The sequence below is a fragment of the Cnephaeus nilssonii genome, assembly GCF_951640355.1.
Source record: "Cnephaeus nilssonii genome assembly, chromosome: 9".
NCBI lineage: Eukaryota > Metazoa > Chordata > Mammalia > Chiroptera > Vespertilionidae > Cnephaeus > Cnephaeus nilssonii.
The window spans coordinates 74,532,320-74,548,918 of NC_137080.1; the positions used below are offsets into that span (position 1 = coordinate 74,532,320).

At 36.7% G+C, this 16,599-nt stretch overlaps 1 protein-coding gene across 6 annotated transcripts in view; it reads left to right on the forward strand.

The window, feature by feature from the left end:
- The window catches only part of HMGCLL1 (3-hydroxy-3-methylglutaryl-CoA lyase like 1), a gene marked incomplete at both ends in the record, with an annotated part of 179,632 nt that overhangs the window by 95,640 nt on the left and 67,393 nt on the right, over positions 1-16,599 (forward strand). For 5 of the 6 annotated variants that reach the window (XM_079781200.1, XM_079781202.1, XM_079781201.1 and 2 more), the window contains 2 exons: positions 2,483-2,546; positions 6,366-6,554. In XM_079781200.1, coding sequence (XP_079637326.1) covers positions 2,483-2,546; positions 6,366-6,554 — 253 coding nt within the window. The remainder of the gene's footprint in view (positions 1-2,482; positions 2,547-6,365; positions 6,555-16,599) is intronic. The other variant, XM_079781204.1, reaches the window with a different exon arrangement.

Sequence of the window (16,599 nt, forward strand, 5' to 3'; positions counted from 1 at the left end):
ACCAGGCAAGCCATTGGCCTGGAAAAGATTAGCAGGAAAACTTGAGTGAATGAAAATGTACTCAGAGAGACTTAGGGCTATGGCATAGAGTGGTAGCTATGGCCAGGTAATAGAAATACAAGAAAGGTTAGTTTCATATTGTTTTGCATTGGCTATTTTTTTTTCTTATTGTGTTTTACACATTTAGAGGAACAGCATATAAATAGATGGCTTGGGTTTTCTATTTAATCACATCTAGATATGTTGGGTTCAGATTCAATGTACTTATATTTCCAACACATTATCTATAATCATTATATCTGAATTGAATAAAACTGCCATGTGACCCAGCCATCCCACTTCTGGGAATATAGCCTATGAATCCCGAAAAACTAATTCGAATGAATACATGCATCTGTATGTTCATTACAACTTTATTTACAGTAGCTAATGTCTGGAAACAGCCCAAGTACCCATCAGTAGATGAGTGGATGAAAAAGCAGTGATACATTTATACAATGTAATACTATGCGGCCGTAAAAAAAGAAGGAAATCTTACGTTTTGTGACAGCTTGGATCGACCTGGATATTATTATGCTAAATGAAATAATCCAGTGTTGATAGCCACAGGGAAAGGGAGGTGGGCTAAGTGGAGGTGGGCAAAGGGGGCGGGAATGGGGATGGAAAGAGACTTTGCTTGGAGTGATGGGTGCGCAATGCAGTGTGCAGGTGATACACTTTTGAGTTGTACACTTGAAACTTGTATGGTTTTATTAACCAATGTCACCCCAATAAATTCAATGAAAATATTTACTCTTTTTCATCCTTAGATACCTTCTCCAATGTTATGCTTGCAGAAGTACATTTTTCAATTTCACATATCTTGATCAAATGTATAGATTAATCAAACAATAAACTTAGTTTCTAGTAATTAGAAAAGCAGAGAGATGGGCTTCATGTCCAGCATGACTGTCAAATTTTACTTGAATTTGCCCTCTTTCTCCTTCCCTGTCCTCATAACTGCTTAATGTCAAAACACAACTTTATTCACATTTACATTGAAATTAGGTTACATCTTTAGAATCAATGGATATGGATTGAATTATTTACTATATATTATATTTTCTTTTTTTAATTATATATTTTATTGATTTTTTACAGAGAGGAAGGGAGAGGGATAGAGTTAGAAACATCTATGAGAGAGAGACATAGATTAGCTGCCTCCTGCATATCCCCTACTGGGGATGTGCCCGAAACCAAGGTATATGTCCTTGACCGGAATCGAACATGGGACCCTTCAGTCCGCAGGCCAACGCTCTATCCACTGAGCCAAACCGGTTAGGGCTATATATTATATTTTCTTACTCCAAAACCTGTAATGGAATCCATAGTATATCTTCCAGTCAACAGCATTTTAGAATCAAGGAAATATGGTATTCTCTTCTGTTTTTGCCTCCACCTTTCTTCTGGTAACCACTTCTAGCATTCCCAAGGAGTTACATTTCCAGAAAACAAATCAGATCTTGTCAATACCTTACCTAATAATTTTGAGTTCCCCAAAGTAAGTTTGAATGATCTCAAAGTTTAGACTCCTTGGCATGGCATTCAAGGCTCTTGCTATCTAAATCCTCTCATATTCTGGTTTGAAGAACTAGATCTACAGCCTCATTTCCCACCACCCACCCCTTCCTCCTGGGAATTGCTTCATTCCTGACAATCAGATGCATGATGCATGATTTTAATACAAGTGTTGTAAAGTCTCTGAGGAAAGTTGAATAAAATGGGGTTGGTGTTGAGCTGACAATAGCGAAAGCAGACTTTTTCTAAAGGTTAATGCTTTAAGATGAAAATGTATCATTGCCCTTGCAGGAAAGGCTTGGCTTTTTAAATATTAAATTGTTGAAGACGCTTATGGAATATCCTTATTTGGAGCCTTTTAAAAGCAGACTAGATGCTTTTCTGTTTGGGATGATTTAGGTACAGCCACGAGAGATAAGATGAACTTAGAGGTTGTGGCCAGTTCTAAGAGTTTTGGGGGTGACTCTCTAAATGAGGCCAAGACATCCAGATGGGAGTGAAGAGCAAAGTTCAGATAGTCATCTACATGATCTTTCTCTATGGTTCCAAAAACCTGGATAGTTAACAGTTGAATGTATGTACTTATTTAAATCAAACTATATTTCACTGGTATTTTCCTCTTTGAATGTTCACATGTTGCTATAGTAGAAACAATCCCATAAGATAAGCAACTTTATCTTATTCCCATCTGCCATCAAATAACATATATCCAATTGTAATTATTAGGAAGATGAACATGTGAGTTAAATTGAAAATGTTCCGAAATTGTTTTTGTTTGGTCTGAGCATAAAACAATACTGAAGGATGTAAAGTAAAATTTCTTAATGATTTTTGGGGGGCTATTGCTTTATTTTTATAAAATGGAAAATAGGAAGCGGCTTATCCACTATATTCATATTTATATGGTTCTGTACTTTAAATCTAGGTATGTGTCTTGTGCCCTGGGCTGTCCATATGAAGGAAGCATCACACCGCAAAAAGTGACAGAAGTAAGATATGCCTTTGGTTTTCTGGTTCATGGCAAAACGATATATGTTATTTTTAAAAGGAGCCTATTTCCCTCACTGTTTAGTGCATCTGCACAACAGAGACTAAAGGGAACCATGGAGTGGGAGTCATGTGATTGCTTAACGAATAGTTTCATTTTAACACTGAGGACCTATATATTGCCTATAACTGTTCAGAGTTAAGTAACATTTGAGTTTCATCTTTTGGGTGCTCCAAGGTGGAGGGAATGAAAGTGTCTGCTTTGCTTTTCGGTGGGCAGACCGCAGTGAGTGCCCTTCCTATCAGCATGTCTGTGCAGTCTGTGCACACTTCAACGTTGCCTTGGTTGCTCCAGTAGCATTCCTTTGTTCTTCTCCTGCGTACTTTCGGCACACGTATGGAGTATACACTGCATCCGGACTTCGTTCCTTTGGGATCCTATAGCTCTTACTGCTGAGATTCAAGATGCTATTCCAGAACAGTTTACAGGAATAGATTAGTCAGGAGCTCTTATGAAAGTTCAATTTTCACTCACTGTTCCTGTTTCTTAATCGATAGCAATGAATGCAAAATGCTCAGTCTTTGAGATTATATTAGACTATCTCAGAGACTTATTCGTATATGAAGTATATTAATGTGCACCTGTTGTTAGGGTTGTTAATGTTCATAAATTTGTTGATGTGGTACTAAAGCAGTGAAGATGGTACAGTTAGAGATCAAAATTTAGGCTGAGTAAACTTTCAGTTTGGCTAAAGCCAGTCCTATTTTTGTGTATTTGAACTTGTGAAATTCAGTGCAGATTTTTCAAATGAGGGGTAGCCCATGGTCCATTATTTAAGCAAGACCTTTGCACACAGAGGCAAATATACCATAAGATAATGAAGCATACATGTGGTAGTCCTTCACTTGCATGGGGTCCTTCCAAGACTCTGTTAATAATTTGAATTCACAATTATGTATTTTTGTCTTAAAGAACACTTCCAAAATAGTGTAAATTCAGACTCCACAAAATCTGGCCCAACTCTGCCTATACACCATACCCCTTGCTCTTCTGCCTCTGCCGTCTCTAGATGGACCACACATGACCTCGGGTTCTCCATTCCTGCGCCAGAATGCCTGAGCAGTTGCTGAAAAGAATTATGTGACAGGCAGATTAGAAACTTTACACATTCATCACCAGCAACCTTTAATAGCCTTCTGTGTTATTCTAATATATTCTGTAGCCAACTCACTCTCTTACTTCCTGAAGTGACTGATCCAAATTGTTTTCACTCTCTCATCCTTCAAGTCTCTAGTTCTTCCCCTCACTCAGTCCCTGTATATTTGACTGTTGAGATTCCTTCCCGTTTGCACTTGAACATGTTCAAGCCTCTTCCATCTGAAAACATTCTCCCTTAATTCGGCATCTTCACCTAGTTATTGACTCTCTCCATCCTTCCAAATCGAAGTTTCTTCAAAAGACTGTCTCCAGTAGCAGTGTCCATTTCCTCTTATGCCACCAACTCTTCATTATTCCCGAGTTGACTTCTAGACCACCCATCACTCCACTGAAATCCCTCTTTATAAGATCACTACTTAGCACTTGGACCAAGAAATGCAAGACTCGGTTTAGTCCTCATCTTAACTTACCAGCAGAATTTGGGACCAGTGGCCATTTTCTCCTTCCTGCACCCCTTATATCCCTTGTATTCCCTTGACACCACACTTTATGATTTTCCTCCAACCGGTTAGGTTTCTCCTTTGAAGCTTCATTCTCCTTTCCCTGGCCATTAAGAAATTCCAGCATTTAACAGGCAGTAGAGGGGAATGAGCATTATGATTTTTTAAAAAAATCTAAGTTTTCATCCAATAATAGTCTTCTGAGTACCCTCCATCCTATTTTTGATACCGCCTTTCTGAAAATCAAATCTGATCATATCACTACTACCCAAAATTCTGCCATGGCTTTCTAGTGCTCTTATGACAGAATCCTCAACCAAATTCTAAACTTGGTGGATTTGAAAGGCCCTGTAGGATCTACCCCATGCCTACCTCTCCAGCTTTGAGTAGCTTCATTCCCTTTTGGTTGTTGCTTTCTCCTCACCCTGTCCTTTGCATTTCACTTTTCTCTTGCCTGGAATGCTCTTTGCATTTTATATGTCAGCTTTCCACAACACACTTGCTTCTGCATTTGATACTCTACCTGGAGCCTTCTTTTCATACTCTTCCTTCTCAACTTCGTCCACAAGTTAATGCTTACTTTATCTTAAGCTGTCACTTGGGTCCTTGTTGTTTGACAGATCTAGGTCAATTTCTTTTGCCACATACTCTTAGAATCCTGTTTTTTTGTTTTTGTTTAAAAATTCTTATTTTAGCTGTAATTACACAATCCAAATGGAATTAAGGTCTGTCTTCACTTGACTCCAGGCTCTATACCAGCATAAGCCATCTCAATATTTGCCTCCCTATTATATCCCAGCACCTAGCACAGTGCCTAGCAAGCAATGGTTCTGAAGAAATCCTATATAATAAAAGGCTAATATGCAAATCGACCAAATGGCCATTTGGAACAACCAGTCACTATGATGTGCACTGACCACCCAAGGGGCAGACGCTCAATGCAGGAGCTGCCCCCTGGTGGTCAGTGTGCTCCCATAGGGGGAGCGCCGCCCAGCCAGAAGCCCTGAGTTGGGCTCATGGCTGGCGAGCTCAGTGGCAGTGGAGGGAACCTTTCCCACATCCGTGGCAGTCCTAAGAATATCCGACTGACGGCTTAGGCCCGCTCCCCCCAGGAAGCAGGCCTAAGCCATCAGTTGGACATCCCCCAAGGGCTGCCAGACTGTAAGTGGGTGCAGGCCGGGCTGAGGGACCCCCGCTTCCCCGAGTGCACAAATTTCGTGCATCGGGCCTCTAGTACAAAATAAATGAGTGACCATGTGCCAGATTGTGTACAGAGTTATTTATATATTTTCCCATTTCACTTTCACAGCCAAATATGTCATTATTGATATCATCTTTGTTATTGTAATTCTTAAAAATTAAAAAAAAAAAGGATTAGAAAATATGTGAAATAAGGGTGTTTTGTTTTCTCTATTTTATAGACTGGGAACCAAAGTTTATAAAGTTTAATTTTCTGCCCAGTATCACCTGACTAACATGGATGACAGCTGAGATTTAGATCCAGGCCTGTCTTGTTCCAGAACCCATGTCTTTGTTAACATCCCATGCTGCCTTCATGTCAATTCTTATTGCCCTTCAAAGTAAAGTTAGTCATTCAGTTTGAAGAGACCTTGAAGTAGATCTCTTTATAATATCACTTCTTAGCACTTGAGTCAAGAAATGCAAGATTATAATATATGTGCATCCATTTATGAGACAGAAAAATTAAGCCAGAAATATTTTGATCCTTTACCAATTATAAAGCTACTGAGTGACAGAGCTGAAACTAGTATTTATATTTCTTGACCATCTAACCTTAAGAAATGCTACTTCCAAAGTAAATATGTAATGCTTCCCTTTGATTAAAGAAAGAGTTGAGAAAAGTAAGCCCATCATAGTTGAAATTGTAGTTTATAATTCCTAATGGAACATGTGAATAGGTAGATAGTTATGACTTTAAGACAAACTTGAATATTACAATATAATTACATTAATGCCATTCAGGGCTTTATATAATGCTTAGGATTTAATGAACAAGGAAATGAATCAGAAAACTAAAATGTTTCCCATGGATACATCACAATCTTAGTTGTGATGTTTACCTCCAGATGTTTGCTGAGGAACAACAGGGTTTGGGTCTGTTCGTTTCCATTGTTTTACAAGCTCTTCAACTGTCCCCATAGGTATCGAAGAGGTTGTATGGCATGGGCTGTTATGAGATCTCTCTGGGAGACACAATTGGAGTGGGAACTCCAGGAAGCATGAGGAGAATGTTGGAAAGTGTCATAAAGGAAATCCCACCCACTGCTCTTGCTGTTCACTGTCATGACACATATGGACAAGCCTTAGCCAATATCCTCACGGCCCTCCAGGTATTTTGTGTTATTTGTGTGCATATAAGGTGTGTATCCTTACTTGTAATATAAACATGCTCAGAGCTTCAATAAGATAACATTCTTAAATGTCTGTGGATATATATTTAAACAGTACATGACAAGCACTCAACAGGTATGTCAATTGCACATGTTTGGTTTTTTTTAGAGCAATGATATCTCTTATTTACTGTTAATTTGATTTGATAAAATTCCTGAATTTATTCTTCTTAAGGTATTAATCCTCTTAAAGCTGCATCTGCTTTTTTCAAGTCCCATGTGTTTCCAGACATAAAGTTTAATAGGCTGAAATATGACAGTGTTTTGAGGAGTGCAAAGCACAAAGATAGTAGAGTGTACTGTTGTAATCATGTAACTCATGTTCTTTTTGATAATTTGGTGCTCTATGATGAGAAGATGTGGTGCTGAAATGTAGAATATTTTGTTTAAGGTGTTTTCCTGATGTTGGCAAGCATACTTTTGAAAGAACCTCTGGTTTTTGTCAAGTATATTCTGTTAGATGATTAAAATGAAGAGATCTAGAAAGTTGGAGGATTAAAAAGTATTTATTAAATTCTAATAAAAACTCAGTTATTTTGAATACATTTACAAGAATAGATTTAAATAGCATTTTAAGGGTATTGTTTTAAAACAGTGTTAGTTTCTTAAACTCAGCTAAAAGTAGATTCATTTGAAGTTCTTAGAACACAAGATTTTGACGACTAAAGGTAAGACTCTATGAAAGTTCTTTGTTGGAGCTGAAAATCAGTAAGTAAAGCTTAATGTCACAGTCCTAAAGGGTACAGTCACTTGGCAGAAGTTAAAAAACCATGTGAAGATCAAGCCGCACAAGGGCTTATTTTGACTTTGTAGCATATGTGCACAAATCCTTATTTACCCTCTGGAAGCAGGCAAGGAACATTGTATTGAATTAGGAGAGAAAATCATAATCCCATGGAATTTGGGGCGTGGGAATTTTTGCAATTTTCCTTCTCTAGGTATTTTAGTTTCTAAAACAATAGAGAACTAGGCATCACTTCAGGATTTTGTGATCAGCGGCAACTGTAACTTATTAAGTGTTCCTGACCAGCAAGTTCTTCAGAGGTGTGTCTCAGCCTGTCTCTGTCCGCCTGCCTCTCTATCTCTGTCTCTCTTTCTTTCTCTCTCTCTCTCTCATTTCTCTATATGAATATGTGCTCTATGTGGCAACACACTGAGTAATAGTTTATTCCTGTATTATTACATAATGAATGATAGTTTAGTGCTTTGGGATACAGGCAAGGTTACCGTGCAAAAATCTGGGAACCCAAACTTTTGCTTCTGGGCAGTCTGCCTCTTGAAAATGACCAAGTGCAAAGTATTGCCGATGCTACCTTGTGACGTTAAGAGCTCGGGAAGGCCCATCTGAGGGAGTAATGTTTAAAATCAAATCTAAAGAATGAGAAGGAACTAACACCAGAAGGTATGTGTTTGTGTGTGTGTGTGTGTGTGCACATGCATGCACACATGCATGTGCCCCAGTCTATGAAAAGAATGCTTCAAACAGATGAAACACCGTTTGGGCAAAAGGACTTAGGAGAGGGGAGAATCTTGTCCAAGGAATGGAAATAAGACAAATATTCATAGGAGAAGCTAACCTTTAATAACATTTGCTGAATTAGTTGAATTACACAGTTTCTCTTTATAGAGAGATGAGGACTGAAATCCTGGGGCATTTTCCCATCCTGTAACGGCTGCACAGCAGGGCATGACACAACCCAGGGTCCAAGCAAGATGAGGAATATGGGTGAGAACCTGTATGAGGCTGAGATCCCCAAGATACCACACCTCAGTCAAAGGGTAAACCAGCAACAATTCCATCTCTCAAACGGAGAAGGCAAGCGCATTCATTCTCATGGCCTTGACTTGAGTGGAGGAGAAATACAAACTCTCCCTCTGTCCTTCGTATTCCTTGGCCCCCCTCATGTGGGTTTAGAGTTCAGATTCACATTGCCTGCAGAATTTGAAAGATCCAAGAAGGCAAATTACTTTAAAATGGCTGGAGGTTAGTAGCACCTTCAGGTATGAAGAACCTTTTTGGAAAGAATGCATCTTCAATTTAAGCCCAACTGGTGCGTGTGTGAGTACATGTGCATGTGTGTGTGTGTGTGTGTGTGCGCGCGCGCGCACGTGTGCATGTGCACATGCATGCGTGTAGGGGTGGATACTCTTCAGCAGCTCCTGTGGTGGTTAGTAGGAAGTGTAACTATAAGCGTCTGTAAGTATTTTCTGTTCTTTTGCTATGTGCCAGGCTCTCTGAATATATGGAGGGTGAGAGGGAGGCCAGTTTGCTGATACATTGCCCAGAGCTTGGGTTCTAGTCACAGTGTAAATAGGTAAAGAGGGTGACAGTGGCTTGTGTAATAAGCAACATGACATTAAGCCGGAGAGGCTAGTATAAGTGAACAATTGAGGAAATGTCAAAGAGTACAGATCTGATGAGGAAGCTAAAATTTAGAGTTGTAGAGGTTGTTTTTGTTTGTTTTGTCTTTTCTGCCATTCACTTCCACGTAATTTAATAAACCAGTGACAACATAAGAAAGAAATATACACACACTGCTGCTCTCTTTGAAACTGTGTGTAGCTCAGACAGTCTTTAAATATTTGGGAACTTTTATGTTGTTAAAGATGGCCAAATGTGGTCCAGAAATGTCATTGTAAGCACACGGTATCCTGTCCCAGGCACCACTGAGGAAGGCAGGGTCCTTGCTCATCTCCTAACTGCTCCCCCACCCCAAATAACAGCAACAACAACAGCAAAATAACCACGTTTACTTCTAGTGGGGGAGGAAAAAATGCCGTGGGATTAGCTGTCAGCGTTTAAATAGAAAGGAAATCAGAGGCAGTTTCACTTCATTATGAGCAGGGCCAACTCTGGCTTCAGGAAGCAGTGGCCATACTTCATTTTGTAAAATGGGATCTTTGAAGTGGCTTCTAGTAAAACGGGTGTAGGATGTGGAGTGGATATCATTTGCTTTAATTTAGGGGCTGAGAAACAGTTTACAGTGCTCCAAACTGGATGTTAATATTAAGGCAAGCAGACATGTAATAAGTGGAAACTTGGCCACATGGTAGGAAACAAAAGGGAGTTATAAATAGAACATCCCCCCTCAGTCTGGGAAGCACATACTGACCGTGGAGTAGAGGGCAGTAGAGGAATTTTTCGTGGGTTTACAGGTTATTGTATTTTTAATGGCATATACATATGATATAGGCCTGTATGTAGATGGTTATATGGAATTCAAGAATTCATAATTACCAGATTCGTTTAATATAGAGAAATAATTCTGAGACTGTAGATTTCAGTGTGGGATACTTATAACCACTCAAAACCAAAAGAGCAAGAAAATGAGGTGAGAAGAGGCACAGCATGTTAGGAATAGAAGAAATGTATTTGGCCCAGTATACTTGTCTTAATTTTTTATGTAAAAATTGAGCTTCATCCTTCTATGTGCTCCCAGTACCTAAGTAAAACACCAGTGAACAAATTGTTTAATCTACTTACCCACCAAACAGTTACACAGTCTCTATTTTTCTCCACTCAAATGATTCTAGTCTTCACAGTTGGATAAAAACAGAACAAAACAAATAAGATCCCACAGCACAAATAATAGTACCATGTTAATGGGTAGCACAGAGACAAAGCAGCTTAGGAAATATTTAACTTTCTCCTGAAGAGACATTATGCGCCTTTTTTCTCTTAAACTTAATAGACTTTTAGCTTAATGTGCTCTTTCCTCATAATGTTTTCCGTATGTTTATTACTGTCCTTTAGAAAAACAAAATTATTTACCTAATTTTTACATCAAAGCATTCATTTTTTTATATGGACTTTTACTAAATAAACCATGTTCAAATGCTACCAAACAGCACATACTTTCTCATGTAATTTGTTTTTGAGGTTCTTGAGGAGAATTTTTAAAAATTCCAGTCGCAAGCCAAATGAGTCTATGTCTCAGCTCTGTGTCCGTAGAATGCACACTGCTGAGACAAGATGCAGAGTTTCTAGAACAATTGCTTCTGTAATAATGTATTTGATTAATACTATTATTACAGTCATTGCAGTTAAAAACTAATAACAGTAATAATAACTTGATTACACAATGTATTTGTGATAAGAGCCAGTAAACATAAAGCATTATGTTACAAATGGGTTTTGTAAATACAAGGTGGGGCAAAAGTAGGTTTACAGTTGTTTGTACAGAAAATAATGCAATAATTAATAATCATACAAGAATAAACTGTGTCTCCCGTAGCCACAACTTTTGTTCCACCCTGTATATGCATTAGGTATTATTCATTTCTTTTACCTCTCTTAAAATACTAAATAGAAATTGATGAATAAGAAAGAAAAGAAAAAATTGAAAATTGGAAGCCCCTAAAAAGATTTTTTTTAAAAAAAACATCATTGCCCTGGCCAGTGTTGCTCAGTGGTTAGATTGTAGGCCTTTGCATAGAAAGGTCTCAGGTTCAATTCCTGGTCAAGGGCAAGTACTTAGGTTGCAGCTTTGATCCCTGGCCCTGTCAGGGCTCCTGTGGGAGGCAGCCAATCGATGTGTCTCTCTCACATTGATATTTCACTCTCTCTTTCTCTCTCACCCCCTCTCTCCCTGCCTTCCACTCTCCCTAAAAATGAATAGAAAAAATATCCTCGGATGAGAATTAACAGAAAAGTGCATCATTAATTCATTCAAGAGACATTTATTTTATCAGACAGTCCTGGATGTTAGATTTAGATATTAAAGTTTTTAGATGATATTGCTGTGAGGAAACTGTTTAAGTTTAACTCACTATTGTCGAAAGCTCTTTGATTTTGAGGATTTTTTGCTATACAGTAAACTTTCTCCAGCACGGTATTCTTTTCAAAAATATTCTCATAGGAAGATTGGGTGATGTATGTTATCATAAAAAAAAGAGAAGAAAATAAATCCAGCAAAATTTCAACACTGTCCAGTTTTCCAGTGTTCCTGATCTATAAAAATCAATGACAAAAGACGAACAAAGTAACTTTAAATTTTTTCCACGTAGTTGAATTGCTTATATCAATCATGAAAAATGAGTAAACATTTGATTAATTTTATCTCCAACATCTTTTTATTAATATAAACTTCTCTCTGATTTTGGTAATAGGTGATCTATCAGTTTTTGTCTTTAGGGATAATGCAATTTTTATCTGTCTCTATATATCCATAGGTATTTAAAGAGTTTTGGAAAAGGCTGCTTCTGAGCTAGATGGCATTTTAAACTGGCATTCAATTAATCAACATTATAACACGTGGAATTCTACTATAATGTGCTAAAAATGAGTGTTTAGTCTTTATGTAATGGATTATGTTTAGATCATAAGCTTGAAGCTCACCCTGAGAGAAAACACCTCCAAACCTGCTCTGACTTTCCCATGCTGATCAAATAGGCAAATATTATACATATTATTAGGGCTTTTTTCTCGACTTAAAATTCTAATAGGCAGAAAAGCAATGAGAGAGAACACTGACTTCATTAGCAGAGGTTTTGTTCTGTTTCTTTTTAACTGTGGTTTAACTTTTTAAATCATTGCTTCCCCACCTATATCATCTCTTTTAATTTACAGTTGATTGATAACTCTGGGATAAGGAGGTATGCATAGGGAATAATATTTATACTTTGTGATATCCATTACCGCACTTCACAGCTCATAAGATCCAGGAAAATCCCTAACACAGATATTGAGAATATCTTTCCTGGGACCCAGAGATTGAGTACGCCAGAAGGGGAGCCCTAGAGAGCAGTGTGCACAGAGAGGCAGAGGCAAGGACCATGTCGCTGAGGGAGAACAGACAGAGGAGAGCTGAGCCGCATGATGACTTTTTACTCCCCACAAGGCTACGTGCTGTGCTTTTTGCTACATTTTCTTGAAATTCCCGGGTCCTTCCAGTGGGTACGTTTTTTTATTCCCCACGTAACACTTGCAAGCAACATAATGATAAGACACTGACTTTTCCGTTATCTATAAAATATAATATTTGGAAAGTCATATTTTTCTAGATTTCCTTTTCCTCATATGCAAAAGAATTCTGTTACGCTAGAAAATAAATCAGCATACATATTCAGATCTCTCTTATGAAATTATCATCAATTCAAAGCCTAAAGCCAGTAAAAGCAAGGAAATAAAATAGAAAAATAAATGAGATATAGAACAGAAAGCAATAGAAAAAAATTAATGAAACAAACAGGTGATTCTTTAAAGCAATAAAATTGGCAAAGCAGATAAATAAAGTATCATTACTCTTCTTAGAAATTTTGACTTTATTAGGGTGACCATATTATCCAGAAATTACTGTATATTAATGGGTGTCTCCGTCTTTACCTCTGATTGTACCAAGTAAGTCAGTTATCCTGGACTGAGGCTGTTATTTTATTTTCTTTGCACATAATAATGCAAGTTTTGAATCAGGAAGATAGACTCATCTTGGTTAGTTTTACTTGTAAAAATAACCATTCTTTATCTAAAATTAATCTTGCTGTTACCTTCTGGGGAAAAATAACATTATCTACTCATATAATTATTTTCTTACCAGTCCAGTGATTTTTTTTTCTATTTAGGACTTAACTTTGGATTTTGTATTATTGGTAGGGGTTGAAGCCAGCTTTTATGATTCTTTCCTTGACTTAACAAATGAAAATTTCAAAAATCAATACCTTTAAGAGTACCTCTCTTATCCACTCTGTGACTATTTCATATTACTGTTTTAATATTATTTCCAATATCTTGTATTCAACCAAGTACTAGTTACATCTCTCTCAATACATGTGGCTTTAATTGGGAAATGTTGTTTTTCCCTGTTGTTTGTATAAAAACACATTAACTTTTTCATTTTCTGATTTCTTTTCATGTTTCTTTTCTCTCTTGAAAATTTATATGTATAAGGAAACTTTATGCACATGCACTCTTGCCCTTGAATATAATATGACACAGAACTTTTCTTTTAGAACATTGATTTGATATTGGTTAGTGCTCTCATGACCTTTTCTAAAAATAAAATAATGTAACCAGTTAATGGTTATGTAGCCACCACTAAACACACACGCATAGTTGAAACCACTAATAACCGTAATAGCCAAAAAGTCAAGAATCTTTAGCTTTATTGTTTGAACAGCTTTCTCAAATGGTCCCAAATATTTCTAGTTCTGGGTTTGAACTTCATGGCAGTAATACCGTCTATTGGATCACAAAGGATCATTTTTATAAAATTCTCAGTTTAGAATACTAAACTTATTTAACATGTCAGTCAAGGTTACATTCAAGACTGAAAGACAGTGCAGGGGGAGTTTAATAAGTGCAAGTCAAAGATGTGGAATCGCAGTCCGAAACCTACAAAGTTGTTTCCATATTTATGTATAATTTCCTATATAAAGCAGAATATAAAATGGAAATTATGTCTATCAATTGTGACCGTTTTGAATTATATTATGAATTATTTTAAAATACTAGTTTAATGAAAAAAATATTTATTGGCTACATTTTGTGTGCTAGCCTCTCTGCGATTGGGGATAATAGACAGTAAAGAAACAGGATAGAACAGCATCCCCTTTCTCAGTTTTTTCACCTATCAAATAAAATGTGGAAATTTTGTAGAATTGTTTAGGCAATAAGTTATTTTCACCTAGGTTACACCTTTAGGTTATACTGACTTACATTTTTAAAATCTGTATAGATTTTAAAACTTTAAGAATAGCCTTGGCTGGTGTGGCTCAGCTGGTTGGGCACCGTTGCATACACCAAAAGGTTGCCATTTTGATTCCAGGTCAGTGCACATGCCCACAATTGCAGGATTGACCCCAGTAAGGGGGCGTGCAGGAGGCAGCTGATCTATGTTTGCTCTTGCATCAGTGTTTTTCTCCCTGCCTTCCTCTCTCTTTCAAAGTCTAAAAATTAAAAACAACACAAAAACTTTTAGAATAAAGCGATAGCTACATATTCTACTAAAGACTTTTCAAATTAAGTAAAACAGTTTTTGTAATAATTTTTTCCACTTTTATTGAGATACTATCAACATACATCACTATGTAAGTTTAAGGTGTACAGCATTGGTTTCAATTGCATATACTTTGAAATAATTAGCACAGTAAGCTTAAATGATTAGCACAGTAAGCTTAGTTAGAATTTATTATCTCATATAGATACTTTGAAAAGTAAAAGCAGAAAAAGAAAACTTCCCTATGAGGAAAACTCTTAGGAATCACTCTCTTAACAACTTTCACATGTATATACAGCCGTGATAACTATAGTCATGGTGTTGTACAGGACATCCCTAGTACTCAATTATCTTATAATTTGAAGTTTGTACCTTTTGACCACCTTCCTCTAATTTTCCCATCTCCCCCCCACCCCCCCCCCCAAACTCCCACATCCTTTTCTATGAGGTTGGTTGGGTTTTATTGTTATTGTTTGTTTCCTTGCTTGTTTAGATTCCATATAGAATAAGGCAATTCAGTATGTGACTTTCTTTACCTAACTTGGCATAATGCTCTCAAGCACAAGCACTGTGCATACATATAGTCATAAATGGCAGGATTTTCTATTTTATAGATATATAATATTGTGTTAATGTTATATCTAGTATATCATATATATACATATATATCATTTACATACATACATATATATCATATAATATGTATACATATATACACATATATCTTAGCATATATAAATATATATTATTATATACATACATATATATTATATCATATATATACATATTAAAAACGACTTCTTTATCATCTCTTGATGAGCAGTTGGGTTTTTTTTCCATGTTTTGGCTATTGTTAATATGGGGTCAGATATCTTTTCAAGTTAGTGTTTTAGTTTCTTTTGGATAGTTTCCCAGAAGTAAAACTGCTGAATTATATAGTAGTTTTATTTTTTAATTTGCTGAGGGTCCTCCATACTCTTACATAATGGCTGTACCACTTTATAATCCTGCCAACAATGCACAAAGGTTCCTTTCTTCCACATCCTCACCAGTATTTATCTTCTTGTTTTGCAGTGATGGCTATTCTAACAGGCATTATTTCATTGTGGTTTTGCTTTGTATTTTCCTAATGACAGTTCCATTTTTTTATTTTTTTGAGGCAACTCCATATTGTTTTCCACAGTGGCTACACCAATCTGTATTCCCAACTGTGCACGAGGATTCCCTGTTCTCTGCATCCTTGCCAACACTTTTTGTTTTATTGATGATAGCCATTCAGACTGGTGAGAGGTGATAATTCACTGTGTTTTTGATTTGCATTTCTCTGATGATTATTGATGTTAAGCATTTTTTCCTATGTATGTCCCCTTTGGAGAAGTGTCTATGCAGGTCCTTTACCCATTTTTTAATTGGATTACTTGTTTTTTTGGTCTTGTCTGAGTTATTTATAAATTTTAGATATTAATCTCCTATCAAATGTTTCATTGGTAAATATATTTTTCCATTAAGTGAGTTGTCTTTTCATTTTCTGATGGTTTATTTTGCTGTGCAAACCCTTTTTAGTTTGATTGTCTATTTTTTTTCTTTTGTTTTCCATGATTGTGGAAATATATCAGAAAAAAATATCACTAAGAAATTTCCAAGATTTGACTGCCTATGTTTTCTTCTAGGACTTTTATGGTTTCAAGTCTTACATTTAAGTCTTCAAACCATTTGAGATTGTTCTTATATATGGTGTAAAACGATGGACTAGTTTCATTTTTGTGTGTGTGTGTCTGTCCAATTTTCTCAGCACCATTGATTGAATAGACTATCTTTACCCCATTGCATGTTCTTGTCTCTTTGTCAGGTATTACTTAGCCATATAGATGTGGCTTTATTTCTGGGCTTTCTACTCTGCTCCACTGATCTGTGTGGTGTTTTTATAGAAAAACCATGCTGTTTTGATTACGATGGCCTTGTAGTTTAGTTTGATATCAGGTAGCATAATTTCCTCCAAGTTTGTTCTTTCTCAAGATTGTTATGCCTATTCAGGGTATTTTATGGTTCCA